Source organism: Lipotes vexillifer, unplaced genomic scaffold (genome assembly GCF_000442215.2).
Source record: "Lipotes vexillifer unplaced genomic scaffold, Lipotes_vexillifer_v1.1 scaffold86, whole genome shotgun sequence".
Lineage (NCBI taxonomy): Eukaryota > Metazoa > Chordata > Mammalia > Artiodactyla > Lipotidae > Lipotes > Lipotes vexillifer.
Genome location: NW_006785406.1, coordinates 1521537 through 1536137, shown reverse-complemented (window position 1 = coordinate 1536137; position 14601 = coordinate 1521537). Strand labels below are relative to the sequence as shown.

At 45.0% G+C, this 14601-nt stretch overlaps 1 protein-coding gene across 1 annotated transcript in view; it reads left to right on the top strand.

Moving 5' to 3' along the window:
• The window catches only part of PCCB (propionyl-CoA carboxylase subunit beta), a 111719-nt gene that overhangs the window by 19354 nt on the left and 77764 nt on the right, over positions 1-14601 (top strand). The window contains exons 4-8 of the mRNA XM_007457568.1: positions 1730-2019; positions 4691-4810; positions 5812-5880; positions 8589-8645; positions 10715-10828. Of these exons, the coding sequence (XP_007457630.1) occupies positions 1730-2019; positions 4691-4810; positions 5812-5880; positions 8589-8645; positions 10715-10828 (650 nt within the window). The remainder of the gene's footprint in view (positions 1-1729; positions 2020-4690; positions 4811-5811; positions 5881-8588; positions 8646-10714; positions 10829-14601) is intronic.

Sequence of the window (14601 nt, the reverse complement as noted above, 5' to 3'; positions counted from 1 at the left end):
CTGGGAGGAGAAAGGAGGGGAGGGAAAGAGAACTACGTGGAGGGAGCACTTAGGTTCAGTCTAACAGTTGTCTCTGGATCCCTCCTGTGCTGGGCTTTCTGCTAAATGCTGGTTACTCACAGTTAAATAAGAACAAAATCTTCCTTGTTTCCCGAGGGACCGATAGTTTCCCTAACCCAGGTAGAGGGAGGATCAGTGTAGACTGCCTTGAGGAAATACCTGAGTAGAGCCTGGAAGGATGAATAGGCATAGGAGAAAACATGCTATTGTCTATTTGCTAGCTCAGTTCAATTCCACAAATACATTCTGAAGGCCTCCTTTGTGTTGTGCCTTGTTCCAGGTGCAAGCGCCACAGTGGTGAGCAAGCTGCCACAGTCCCTGCCCTCTGGCTTGGGAATTTAGTTGGGAAGAGTTCTAAACAATGTTAACACCGTGTGAGATGTGCCACAGGAGAGGGATCTGCAAAGCATCTTAGGACAAAGGAGTTCCAATGCCCCAACCCAAATCGAGTCCCAATGTCTGAATATGGCAAAATTCTACAGACTGTAACTACATCCCTGCTTTTCAGGCTCATGTACCACCATTCTCCCAAAAGCTGGGGACTCAACCATGTGTGTGAATCTGAACAGGCCATTATTCCTGGCATGCAGCTACCTTCTCAGAGATGACTCTCCTTTACACACCCAGCCTTGCCTAAATTCTACCCTGTGCTACCAGGCTGGTCCTTTGTCTACCTCTCTAGATTGGAAAGGTCCTTAAAGCAGGGACCCAGATGCAGGGCCAAGAGCATCTACTACGGAGTCAGAGAGATGCAGGTGGGCTTTGTCCAGCCACATGCTTTCAAGCCTTAGACCCTCAGCTTCACTGCATATGTAGGTGAACAATTCCTACTCCAGGAAAGTAATAAGTACAAGTGGTTAGTTCTTGGCACATAGCATCTCCCCCCAAATGTTTGCTAAATTGAGTTCTATTAACGTTAAAGTCTCAGGCCAGAGTTTGGACTTTACGAAGGCCCTGGATGTGAGCTAGAGCTCGGTGGGGTTAATGATCAACTTTAGCAGTTTTCTGTGGCTAAGAATGTGAAATATACACCTTGTTCTTTGCTTTGAAGAGCTGACTATTAGCTGGGGAAACAGATGGACAAGCTCCCAACAGTTCAGTTCTAAATCCCTAGAGCAGTGGTTCTCAAACTCGAGCAAGCATCAAAATCACCTACAGGCCATCTGTTGAAACAGATTGCTGGCAACATCCCCAGAATTTCTGATTCAGTAGGTCTTGGATGGAGCCTGAGAATTTGAAAGTTTGCATTTCCAGCTCGCTTTCAGGTGATGCTGAAGCCTGGTGCTCAGTAAGTGGTACATAATACGTCTGTGTTTGAATCCTGGTTCCACTACATCTTTAGTCTTGGCTGATCAAATCACTCTACCTCTCTGTGCTTCATTTGCTACACCTGTGAAATCAGGATAGTAAGCTAATGCAGGTAAATGCTTAAAGCAACACTTGGTACAGTGTTCAACAAACGCTGGTTAACTTTATTTTCTAAAGAAAGTGGGAGGACAGAACCAGGGGTCTAGGTAGCCAGAGAAAAGCAAGGGCTAAGTCGCTCTTCTGTGCAGCCTGGCAGGCACAACATCGGTTGACCAGTCCCACACAACTCTGGGTGACGCCCTAGCGTAGCCTCGGGTCTCGAGCTCTCCGGCCTTTCTGCTAAACGCGCTCCGCATTCCAGCCCACAGGCTCCCTACGCGCCGCCGACGCTGCGCAGGCGCAGACCCCTCGGTGTGCACACGACGCACATGCGCACTCAGGTGCGCTGGTAAAGCAAAAATGGCGGCGGCGGCGGCGGCAATGCGCGTGGCGGCACCCGGAATCAGGCTCAGTGCTGTAGTAAGAAGTCTCCGGGCCGCGGTGCGCAGCGTGTGCACCCAGCCTGTCTCTGTTAATGAGCGCATCGAGAACAAGCGTCAAGCCGCACTATTGGGAGGAGGGCAGCGCCGCATCGACGCGCAGCATAAGCGAGTGAGTCCTAAAGGGGCCCAGGCCAGCCCGCTTCCGGCGGTCGCGACCTATCACAGCGTGAGCGGCTCGCGGCGTACGGGGCCTCCCAGCCAATCCGCGCGATGCCGCGAGGGGCGGGGCGGAGCCGAGGATGTTCACCTTGTGAAGCTGTTGCCTTTCGCTGGGGCAGGTAAAATCAGGACGAGCACCTTTGTGCTTTGTCACTGTCTGCTTTCCCTTTGGAATTTTAGACGGGTCTGGCTGGGCTCCAGCGGCTTACCAATTAATAGCTATGAACTTTTGGACAAATTACCCCTTTAGAGTCAATTTATTCTAAATAGAAGATGGTAATAATTCTTGTAATGTTACTGGAATAAGATAGTGAAGCAATGATAGGCACTTAATTAAAAAAAAAACCTTGTTCTTCTCATGCCCCATGAAAGAGTGGTGGTAGGTTCTTGCTCCATTTTGGAAGCAGGAAAATCAAGGCATTTGGCAGGGGAAGTCACATGGGCAAACTCACATTCACCTGGGGTGGCTGTGCGGTGTGCGCAGGGAACTTGTGGAAACTCTGCCCCCCGAATGCCAGCCGAACCTCCTTTAGGGTATCAGCGTGCTTGCTGGGTAGGAAAGACACCTTCGGAAGCAGGTGTTTTTTCCTGGGGTTTCTCAGGTTACTCTGAGAGTTTGGCTGGAGTGAGCAGCTGAGGCACTGCCACCCACTGCCCGGGGTACTGCGAGGCCCAGATTGGTGACTTGGGACTTGAAATGAGGCTCGCTCAGTGCGTCCCGGACACGTGTGAGTCTGGCCTGATGTGCTGGATGGGTTAAATAACCAACCTGGAAGATGCAAAAGTGAAATTTTTAGAGGTGAAGGATACTGAGGCATAAATTTACAGACGTGGGGGTAGTGGGGTCTTTAGTGAGGACATTTGCACTGGCCCTTTATTAACTCTAATTTGAGTGTTAATTTAGATGTTGTAAATGCCCATTTGACAAGAGCCTGAGTGTGAGAGTTCCTTTTTGCCATTTGGGAGTGAGATGTAAATTTGGTTGAGAGTGTGTGGTGCCCGGAGTGCTTTTCCTCCCTCCCCTGAGGTCCCTGGGGTGGCAGTGTCTGGGTTGAGGGAGCTTTATTATTATTTTTTGGCTGCATTGAGCGGCATGCGGGATCTTAGTTTCCCAACCAGGAATCGAACGGGTGCCCCCTGCAGTGGAAGCGGGGATTCTTAACCACTGGACCTTCAGGGAAGTTCTGTGAGGGAACTTTAGATTATCCTCTGGAAAGGCCTGTCAGTGCTCCCTGCACTCTTTCTGTTCGGGCCCATGGCTCAATCCCTCCCTGGAACATCATCCCACCCATTTCCAGGCGGATCTTACTGGATTTAGATGCAGCCTCCAGAAACTGTTTTTCTTTTGCCAAGGCTGACTTAGTCAGGAGGCTTACTTGGTTTAAATCTCCTACTCCGTACCCTTTTACACAATATTTGGACTACTTCCACAGGATAGATTCCCAGAAATGGAATTACTGGGTCAAAAGATACAAATATTTTTAACACTGATATATATTGCCAAATTGCTTTTTTTTTTTTTTTTTTTTTGCGGTACGCGGGCCTCTCACTGTTGTGGCCCCTCCCGTTGCGGAGCACAGGCTCCGGACGCGCCGGCTCAGCGGCCATGGCTCACGGGCCCTGCCGCCCTGCGGCATGTGGGATCTTCCCGGACCAGGGCACGAACCCGTGTCCCCGGCATCGGCAGGCAGACTCTCAACCACTGCGCCACCAGGGAAGCCCGCCAAATTGCTTTCTTGAAAACTTATTTTACACAGTAGTGTAGAGGATTACCTTTTTGTTTTAATACCACCTCACTGGCTTTGGCTTCCTTCTTAAGGGGAAAATATAGCTAGTTAGAGGTTTTGTTTTTTTTTTTTTAAACAAGGGTCGGGGATAGACAATGGGCCCCATTATTGATCTTGGTCTAAGGGCTTGGGAGCCCAAACAATGGAGGCTCTTGACAGGTTGAGGTCTCCAACGTTACCCCCTCCAACAACCATTTTTTAACTCCTCTCAAGTGAGCTCTTTAGCACTCTCTGTCCCACTCTTTTTCTACTAAGGCACTCTCTGCTGTGGGGTTGTCTGTGTATCACGGAGTCACTGTCAGGGGTAGGGTCCCTAAGCAGGGCCCCCAGTGTAGGAGAAGACCCTGGAGGAGGCAGGAGAAGTGTCCTTGGGGCTGGACCCTAGTGAGGTGAGCTTCTGTGGGGTTCCTTAGAAGAAGCTTGTGAACCTAGGGGTGTAGCCTCAGACCCTTCGTGAAGCCTGCTTTAGTTTTCTATTTCCTGCTTCTCCGTTCTCCTTTTTACTGCTCCTTGGGGCTCCAGTAAATGTTTGTAGAACTCGTTATCTTGTTCCAGGGTCAGGCTCTCCTTACCCCCACTTCTCCTCTCTGCCTTTCCCTCCTACTCCCTTAATTTGCTTCCACAGTTAGTGGCTCCTGGAACAGCTGGTCTGCCCTGATTTCCTTACTGGCTGAATTCTACTGATAATACCTTTCTCTTGGGCAGGTTTATGGAATAGAGGCTTTCACATAGGGTGAAGGCAAAAACTAGCCCTCCTGGCCCTCCCATGAGCACTCCTTGCTTACTGACTTTTGTCTATGATGACATCACTGAGCGATTTTTGTTGCATTTTAGGGAAAGCTAACAGCCAGAGAGCGGATCAGTCTCTTGCTGGACCCTGGCAGTTTTGTTGAGAGCGACATGTTTGTGGAACACAGATGTGCAGATTTTGGAATGGCTGCTGATAAGAATAAGGTATCTGTTCACAGTGGCGGTGCAAGCCTCCAGGTTTCACTTACCAGCTGTGGCCCTGCTGTTCGACACACTAGATTAATGAAGTCCTTTCAGGATTCAGGATGCATTGAAACATTTTCAAGTGTGGGGCCCTGGAATTGCAGAAGTGCCTCTTGAGAAGCACTGCTGGGGCCTCCAGGTTCCCCACTCACCTTTGTCTACAGATGAAGGAATGTGGGTGCACTACTCATACCTTGTGCAGGGTGACTCTGGCCCAGCTCTCAGGGCTCCGGTGTGGGTTCACAGTTCTTGCTGGTATAGAATGACAAACTTAGAAGGAGAGTTGAGAATTTTTTTTGATTGTGTTCTGGTCTGCCTAGGCACCAGGAACCCCTAAAGGCTAACCAGTCGCCTCTTTTGACATACTTTAAGTTTATGCCTTGGAGTTTTGGAGGTCAGAGTTAGCAACACTTGTTCCTTCAGTTGGGTGTTCTCCATGGTGCACAGAGTTCTTTGGACTCTCTTTTGGTCCATTTATTTTCAAGACTATGACTATGATCAAAGATTTGTAACCTTGGCACTAAACTTGCTGGCTCCATTTGAGCCATTATGGGCCACACAGTGACTGTCAGAATTCCAAGCAAAATGATAGGTTTGCCTTTTTAAGGTTTGGGGGTGGGATGTGTGGCTCTGTAGAAGTTGCCATGTTTTGTTATATATTCTCCTTCCTCCTGTGAGGGTTCAGTAGTGGCATCCCTAGGGGGTCCCCTGATTATTCTGCTGAGGCCCACTGAGGCCCAAGACTACAGTGTTCTGTTGATGAAGCAGTAGCCCAGTGCTTGCTGTTGCAGAGCTGAGGGGGGAAGCGGGGATTCCTTCATGTTCTTTATTCAGATCGAATTTTAAGGAATTTGGGGTGTGGTTTTTTTTATAGGGGGAGTCTTTCCTTGGGGCATAACTGTGAAATTAATTAAGAGAAGTATTTGGTTTTTTTAACTTTTATTTTTCTATTTTTCTGGTAGTTTCCTGGAGACAGTGTGGTCACTGGACGGGGCCGAATCAATGGAAGATTGGCTTTTGTCTTCAGTCAGGTATTTCATACTCAAATTGGCTGAGGTTTCCTTGAGGGCAGAGCCAGGAACAAAATATGTGAGAAGAAAACAGTCCTGGGGAATGAAAACTTGCCTGTAGTTGGGGCAGGTGAGGGAATTACTTTGTTTCTTAGTGCATATGTCTGGAGTATTACACTATTATAATGTAATAGGGTGTTTTTAATTAGGGAGAAAGACTCCCTAGTCGGTTTCGGGGAGGATCACAGGGCAGTAGTAATCTAAGAAGTCCCAGGAACCAGGAGTTTATCCAAGTGAGTGAGAGTTCTCTTGGCAGGTTGGGTGCGTGCTGGGCGGGCAGCTGTGTCCTGGGCAGATTGTGTGGACCTGGGGGAGTGCAACGGATGCAGCTTGGGCAGAGGGGATTTGGCTCTCAGAGCCACAGGCCCCTTGAGTTTTAGGCTTTTGTGAAAGAGTTCAAACAATTAGGCTGCATCAAGACATACAGTTTCTTCACATGGACACCATAGGAGAATGTAGTAGGCAGAATAATGGCCTGCAAATAAATCCAAATCCTAATCCCTGAAACCCGTGAATATGTAATTTTACATGACAAAGGGGAATTAAGCTTGCAGATGGAATTAATGTTACTAATCAGTTGACCTTAGAATAGCTTGGGTTATCCAGGTGGGCCCAGTGTAATCACAAGGGCCCTTAAAAGTGGGAGAGAGACAGAAGGGGAGGTCAGAGTAATGCTATGTGAGAAGGACTTGGTCTGCCTGTTGCTGGCTTAGAAGAGGGAGGAAGGGGGTCATGAGGTGAGGAATGTAAATAGATGGTCTCTAGAAGCTGGAAAAGATAAGACAACAGATTCTCCTCTGGAGCCTCCAGAAAGGAGCATAGCCCTGCTAACCTTGATTTTAGCTCACTGAGACCCATGTAGGACTTCTAAATTACAGAACTGTAAGATAATGAATGTGTGTTATTTCAAGCCGCTGAATTTGTGGTAATTTGTTATAGCAGCAGTAGAAAACTAAAAGAACATGTTGTATCCTATTTTTTGATTTTTTTTTTCCTACACTAAGAGACAGAAATATGTATATAATTCTAAATATTTAGTTTCTTTTACAGATCTTAAAGGTATAGAGCTTATTTAGGAACGTAGAATGTTTTCCAGGTTTGAGAGTAAAATAATTATACTTGATTATTTTAAGAGTTATTTAGACAGTACTCATTTGCTAATTGAATTACTTTTAAAATATTTTAAAACTGTGTTATAAATGGGTCTGCCAAATGCCTAACTAGAAGGGATCATCTCTCTTTTTTTGTAATTTATGAGAGCTAGGCAAAGAATTGTATAGAAGGAACCATTAGTAAGATAGCTAGAACAAAGAAGGCTATTGTGCTTTCTGGGCATAATGTTCCCTTAACTATTAAGGAGATAACAAAAATTCATTGAATTGATGCTTTGGAGCACCTCTTATGCCTGTGGGTTTGGGGGGAGGTGGAGATGACCGAGACAGTTCTTGTCCTGGAGAAGCTAATCATTTTGTAGGTAGAATGGGGCAGGAGTGGCTACAGTTACCGATAGCCGGTGAGAGGTTCTGGGCAAGTGCCACGGGCTCAGGACAAGGGAAGGTCACATCCGGATCCAGGAAAGCTTTAGGGAAAATGGGGCATGTGAAGTAGGCCCTGAAGGATACTGAGGGGGAGGAGTGATGGGTCAGCTTTTTTGTAGTGATCCCCCAAATGTTAATATCTGCAAACATTGTTTTCTGCCGGGAGCTTCTGTTTTTCCAGAGAAGCAGTCGCAGTCTTTTGCGTGATAATTGGCTTTAGATGTGTTCTGGGGGAGGGGGGTGGGGGGAAGGAGGGGCCAGCAGTGGCTCATCATTCACTGTACAGATTAGGCATCTCACCTGTTTTCAGCCTTGCCTTTGCTGCCTTTTGTGGCTGGGGATTGTGACTCCAGAAGCCCTCTGGTTAAGTTTCTTTAGAGAGTAAACCTCCTTTCTCCTCTCCAGGTGAAGAAGAGGCCCTGTGGGGTCTAACTGCTCCCAACACAGACTTCCTGTCAGTCTGCTTTCCACCGCACTTTCTGTGGTTCCTGGGCTGTCCCCTCCTGTGGTTACTCCCTCTGCAGGTGTAAAGGCTTCCATTTGCTCCAAGTCAGATATTCTTGTGCTTTCACTTCCCTCATTTGTTCACTCTCTCTTCTGCTGTTGTTTCCTCTTCCTTTTTTGTCCTCATGGGCTGAATGTGTTTTTAATTCCCTACTATCTTTTTGATGGGGGTTTAGGAAGGAGGTCATTCCTACAAGAAGCTTTTTATATCAGAAGGTAATGAAAATCCAGAAGCAAGAAGAAGCAGTGAGGACTCATTCGCTTCTTTCACCTCCTTTATCAAAACAGCACATATTTCCTAGTAATAGAAACGTCTGTTTAACCTCCATAGAATCTGATTCTTTGGGTTAGTTCTGCCTGAAAAGTTTTCCTTCCCTCAGAGCTACAAGTCATTTTTGTATACGAAGACTAGGTCTTTTTCTCTTCACATTACATGAACTCCTTTTAAGACATTTTATTCACTCATCATTCTGTGGAATACTTTATGTCACACTTTCCCCCTAATCTTTTAAACTTCTGAAAATCCTTTAAAAACTTTTATCTATGAGTTTTCCATTTCCTCCTCCTGTTGGGTCTTCATCTCTGGTTAGTCACTCCATATTATTTTTTGATTTGTTTTCTTTTTAGGATTTTACAGTTTTTGGAGGCAGCCTGTCGGGAGCACATGCCCAGAAGATCTGCAAAGTAAGTATTTATTTTTTATAAATTTTCTTTTTTTAAAAAAATTTTTATTTTATTTTTGGCTGCATTGGGTGTGTTGTGTGCGGGCTTTCTCTGATTGCAGTGAGCAGGGACTACTCTTCCTCGTGGTGCGCGGGCTTCTCATTGTGGTGGCTTCTCTTGTTGTGGAGCGTGGGCTCTAGGCGCATGGGCTTCAGTAGTTGTGGCACACGGGCTCAGTAGTTGTGGCTCACGGTCTCTAGAGCACAGGCTCAGTAGCTGTGGCACACGGGCTTAGTTGCTCCGCGGCATGTGGGATCTTCCCGGACCAGGGCTTGAACCTGTGTCCCTTGCATTGGCAGGCGGATTCTTAACCACTGCACCACCAGGGAAGCCCCCAAAGTAAGTATTTAATATTGAAAACAAACTCAGTACTTTCATCAGTCACATGGGGTGGGGCAGAGGTGTGCAGGATGTGGTGCTGACCTGAAGGTACCTTCAGTAAAGGGCAGGAGGTCTTAACATTTTTTGTAGCATGGATCCCTTTGGCAGGCTGGTGAAGCCAGACCCGCATTTTTAATATTTTTTTAAAATTTAAAGGCTTTATTGAATTTGTTACAGTATTGCTTCTGTTTTATGTTTTGGTTTTTTGGCACGAGGCATGTGGGATATCAGCTCCCCGACCAGGGATTGAACCTGCACCCTTTGCATTGGAAGGTGAAGTCTTAACCACTGGACTGCTGGGGAAGTCCCTGGACCTGCAGTTTTACACATGCATAAAGTAAAATGTAGGATTACAAGAGATTGAAAATTAAAAAGTCACATTTGTAATATATATGCTTCCTTATTAATGAATTAAATAACGAGATTTAGCCGTGGATAAGCTGCTATAATTTCAAAGTTGGCATGAGTTGAAAACGATATTTCAAGATATCTGCCAGAAAGTGGGACCCACCAGAAAGTGGGACTTTCCTGGTGGTCCAGAGGTTAAGACTCCACACTTCCACTGCAGGGGGCACGGGTTGGATCCCTGGTTGGGGAACTAAGATCCCACATGCTGTGCGGTGTGGCCAAAAAAAAAAAAAAAGATATTTGCAGCAACTTTAATGTGGCATAAAAAATCTGTGGCTTCTATTAATGACAAAGTCACAGGTATTTCTAATACTACTGTGGTTAATAAAATGTAAAATTTTCCAAGTTCATGGACTCCTTGAAATCTACTCACAGGCTTCTTATGGTTCTGAGGACCCCAAGTAAAGAACCCATGGTCTAGGTGGAGAATCCAGGTACTAAAAAAGCAGTGCAAGGTTTATGTGATGGCATTTAAAAAATGCTGCTACAGATGAGATGCCCTGGTGGTGAATAAAAGTGTAGATCATATTTGGGGAGTTTTGGAATAAAGGTAGAGTTGACTCTTAGTAGCTGGGCAGGGCTTCCCTGTGTAATGGAATACCTATCTTCTCCATGTGGTCCTGTCATGTGTTACTCCTGAGACCTTCGGCCAATCACTAAACTTTTAAACCTTCCTAATTTCCTCCTCTTATTGCTTCTGTTGTGATTGCTAAATGAGATAATGGAAGTGAAAGTGCTTTGTAAATTCTCAAGGACTGTTAGAAATGTTGCTCATTAGGCTGTCAACTACTGACCCATGAGGAAAATCTGTCTTATTAGAAGTAAAAGGCCTGGGCCTGGCCTCCAGTTAATAGATGGGTCTACATTTACTTTCACAAAAATACTGCTTTGCCATTCTGTCTATCAGTTCAAAGTATTATTTTGTTCAGTCCCAGGCTGAAAAAATACTACAGCCTGGGCCTGAGGCCCTAGAAGTGGTTGCCATGAACAATCTTCACCCCTGCAAATGGGAAGTGCTTTGGCTCTTGGCTGCTTGGGGGGCTTTAATCAGTGGTTTAAATATCTGATTTTCTGTCTTCCACGAGGTACCCAATCATCATGTGGAATGGAGCCAGTGTTATGGACTCCTGTTTTGAAAAGTGCACTCAGAACATTTTCCAGAAAACCACCATGGTGCTTTGTAAATGCTGTTTTTCATAACAGGGTCAGTTGTCTCACACAAGATTTTTCTGCTATCTCAGATCATGGACCAAGCCATGACAGTGGGGGCTCCGGTGATTGGACTGAATGACTCTGGGGGAGCACGGATCCAAGAGGGAGTAGAGTCTTTGGCTGGCTACGCAGACATCTTTCTGGTGAGAAACCGTTAATAGAGAATGGAAGAGTACAGGGAGCCTCAACTCAACCACTGTGCCACCAGGGAAACCCCTGTTGTTGTTTTTTTTGGTTAAGACATTACAAGATCATTATACAAAGTTCAAAGTACAAAGAACAAGAACCCGTGTCCCCTGCATCGGCAGGCGGACTCTCAACCACTGTGCCACCAGGGAAACCCCTGTTGTTGTTTTTTTTGGTTAAGACATTACAAGATCATTATACAAAGTTCAAGCTGTAGTACAAAGAAGAAAGAAATCCCACCATCACCCAAGATCCCACAATTCAGAAGCATTTGGTGAACATCATTTCAGATATCTGCTTTCTTACAGACTAAAAGAGAAAGAAATGAAAAGAAACACAAAAATTAAATGCATTATTTGAAGTAGGAAGTGCATTGTGAGAGTATAGTAAGGGAGGTTGGGGTGAGGGAGAGATACTGCCAGATGTAAACTTGAGAGAAGGGACAGATCAGCATTTCCAGGGAGGGGAGGAAAGAAAGGACAGAGACAGGCAGACATTGTTTCTAATCAGGCCAGCTGTTCTTGTCATCCCCTGGCCTGCAGGCTTATGAGGGTTTTTATTCCCTGCCACTGCCCTTTGTGATCAGTCAGAAAAATGTGTGTTTACTTTGTGTATGATAACTCTGGTAGTTGTGGGAGCACTTGTGTATGTTGAGAAGCCACTTTGTAGATCTTAAACCTACTTTTTAATCTTTAAACTTGAGCTCTATGGGTAGCACACTGGGGAGTAAAGGCACTCCCTTATGTCTTTTACCCACATTCACTAGTTGTTTACATTTTGCCTGTTTGCTCTATCATTTTCTCTCCGTATGCACATATTTGCACGTTATATTTTTCTGAAACATTTGAGAGTAAATTGGAGATTGTGCCTCCTTTATCTCTTGAATCCTTCATTGTATGTTTTCTAAGAACAAGGACATTCTTATATAAACAGAGTACAGTAATTGGGAAACTTAATATTGATTCATCAGTATTATTCTTATTCATATTTCATCAAATGATCCTAATAACGGCCTTTATAGTTATCCCCCCCCAATCCAGGATTAAGTACTGCCTTTAGTTGTCATATATCTTTAATCTCCTTCAATCTGGAGCATTTCCTTAATTTCTCTTTGTCTTCTATGACTTTTGATATTTTTTTAAAACAGCTTTATTGAGGTATAATTTACGAAGCATAAAATCCATCCATTATAAGCATACATTTCAACGATTTTTAAGAAACTTGTGCAGCCATCACCACAGTCTACAATTTAGAATCTTTGCCTCCGAAGAGATCCTTCCTGCCTGTTTTCAGTCAATTCCTACCCAGCCCTAGGTAGCCAGTGATCAGCTTTCTGCCTCTACAGTTTTTTCATCTCTCTTCACTTAAAATAATGTTTTTGAGGTTCATTCATATTGTACTGTATATCAGTGATTTGTTTTTATTGCTGAATAATATTATATAGATATACCATATTTTGTTTATCCATCCACTAGTTGATGGACATTTGGGTAGTTTTTATATTTAAAATAATAATAAATAATGCTGCTATGGACAGCATTAAATAATGCATAAATAATGCTGCTATGGACATTTGTATATAACTCATTGTGTGGACATATGTTTTCATAACCCTTGAGTAGATTCCTAAGAGTAAAATTGTTGGATCAAATTACTGAACCCAAGTTCTTGTGCCCAATGCACAGTGAAGCCAAACAAATGGAAATGTCGGAGATTGGAGCGGAGAAAAGTTTATTGTAGGGCCAAGCAAAGACCTGAACTCCTCCATGGGTTTCAGGGAAGAGTTTTTAAGGGGAAGGTGAGGGAGGGTAGTAGGAGGGTGTGTGTGTCTGATTGGTTGGTGGTGAGGTAGCAGGGTGGTGTTTCAGAAATCTCAGTCATCAGCCTTCCGGTTCCAGCCAGTCTGGGGTCCACATGCTTGTGCTCAGGGGGCCTGAGTTCCCTCAGAGATATGTATCAAATTATGCACATCCTCTGAGGAGGAACCAGGCCCAGGCCCCATGCCGCACTATTATTTCTTTCTGCATTCCCTCAAGACCCTAATTAGTAACTATTTGAGTCTGCCCTTTGGAACTCAGGGAAGGTCTAGGAGGCTAAAACCTTTTTCCTACAAACAAGAAATGGGGGACACAGAAAGGCTTTTGTACTTGGGAGGGCCTCACAGGGTCCTTCTTGGCTTCATTATAAGTTTATGTATAACTTTTTAAGAAACTGCCACGTTTTTTCCCAAAGTGACTGTACCCTTTTATATTACCACAAGCAGTGTAATTGAGGGTTTCAGGTTCTCCCCATTCTTGTTGACACGTAGCATCGTCAGTCTTTTCCATTATAGTCATTTCAGTGGTAAGTAGTGGTATCTCTCTGTGGTTTTAATTTGCATTTCCCATCTCACTAATCCTGTTGAGTATCTTTTTATGTACATGGTAGTCATTTGTATATCTTCTTTGCTGAAATGTTTGTTCAGATCTTTTGCTCATTTTGTAATTGGATTTTGGGTAAGAGTTCTTTATATATTCAGGATACAAGTCCTCTATCAGATATATGATTTTCAAATATTTTTTTTACTAGTCTGTGGCTTTTTATTTCTTTTATTTTTTTTGGTAAATTAATTAATTTATCATTTATATTTGGCTATGTTGGGTCTTTATTGCTGCGTGTGGGCTTTCTGTAGTTTCAGGGAGCGGGGGCTACTCTTCATTGCGGTGTGCAGGCTTCTCATTGCAGTGGCTTCTCTTGTTGTGGAGCATGGGCTCTAGGCACGCAGGCTTCAGTAGTTGTGGCATGTATGCTCAGTAGTTGTGGCTCACGGGCTCTAGAGCACAGGCTTAGTAGTTGTGGCACACGGGCTTAGTTGCTACATGGTGTGTGGGATCTTCCCGGAGCAGGGCTCGAACCTGTGTCCCCTGCATTGGCAGGCGGATTCTTAACCACTGTGCCACCAGGGAAGTCCCTGTGGCTTTTTATTTCTTAATGGTGGCGTTTTAAGTGCAAAAGTTTTAAATCTTAAAGTCCAGTTTATCAGTTTTTTTCTTTTGTAGATCATGCTTTTATTCTCATACAAGAACTGTGCTCAATACAAAGTCATGAAGGTTTTGTCTAGTGGTTTTGTTACCAACCAGGGTTCTTGGCCTCCTTAATCAATAGAAATTGGTCAGAGGCCAGACAAGAAATTGAGGCAAGGCTTTATTGGGGCCTGTGCTGCAGCAGGAGGGAGTGAGAACAAACAACAGGTTCCCTTGCTTGCTTGCTCACTGAGCGGGGTGCAGGCGAGCTTTTACATTACATGGGGTGAGGATAGGGGTGTGTCCGGGAGTCGGGCTGGAGGGGTGGCTTAGGTGGTCTGCCCACCCCTTAGGTGGTGTGGTGTGCAGGGGGCACGTGCAGTGCCCTGCTTTAGCTCCGGGCTCTTCAAAAGTGGTAGTTGCATTTTTTGGTCTCTTTGTATCTTTTGTCCAGAGTTTGCCCTGATTGCACCTGCATGCAGTTACTTTTAGTCCCATGTAGTTTCCTTGTATTTTGTTGCTCGAGGAGAGGTGTGTCCAGGTGCAAGCACTGCAGCACTGCAGCAAAGGGTCCCAGCTCCCAGCCTGTCTCAGTTTTTTTTCATGGGGTTTTATAGGTTTTTGGCCTTCATATTAGGTCTGTGATCCCTTTTGAGTTAATTTTTGAGTATGGTGTGAGGTCAGGGTCCAAATTCAACCTTGTCCCACCACCATTAATTGACATGACT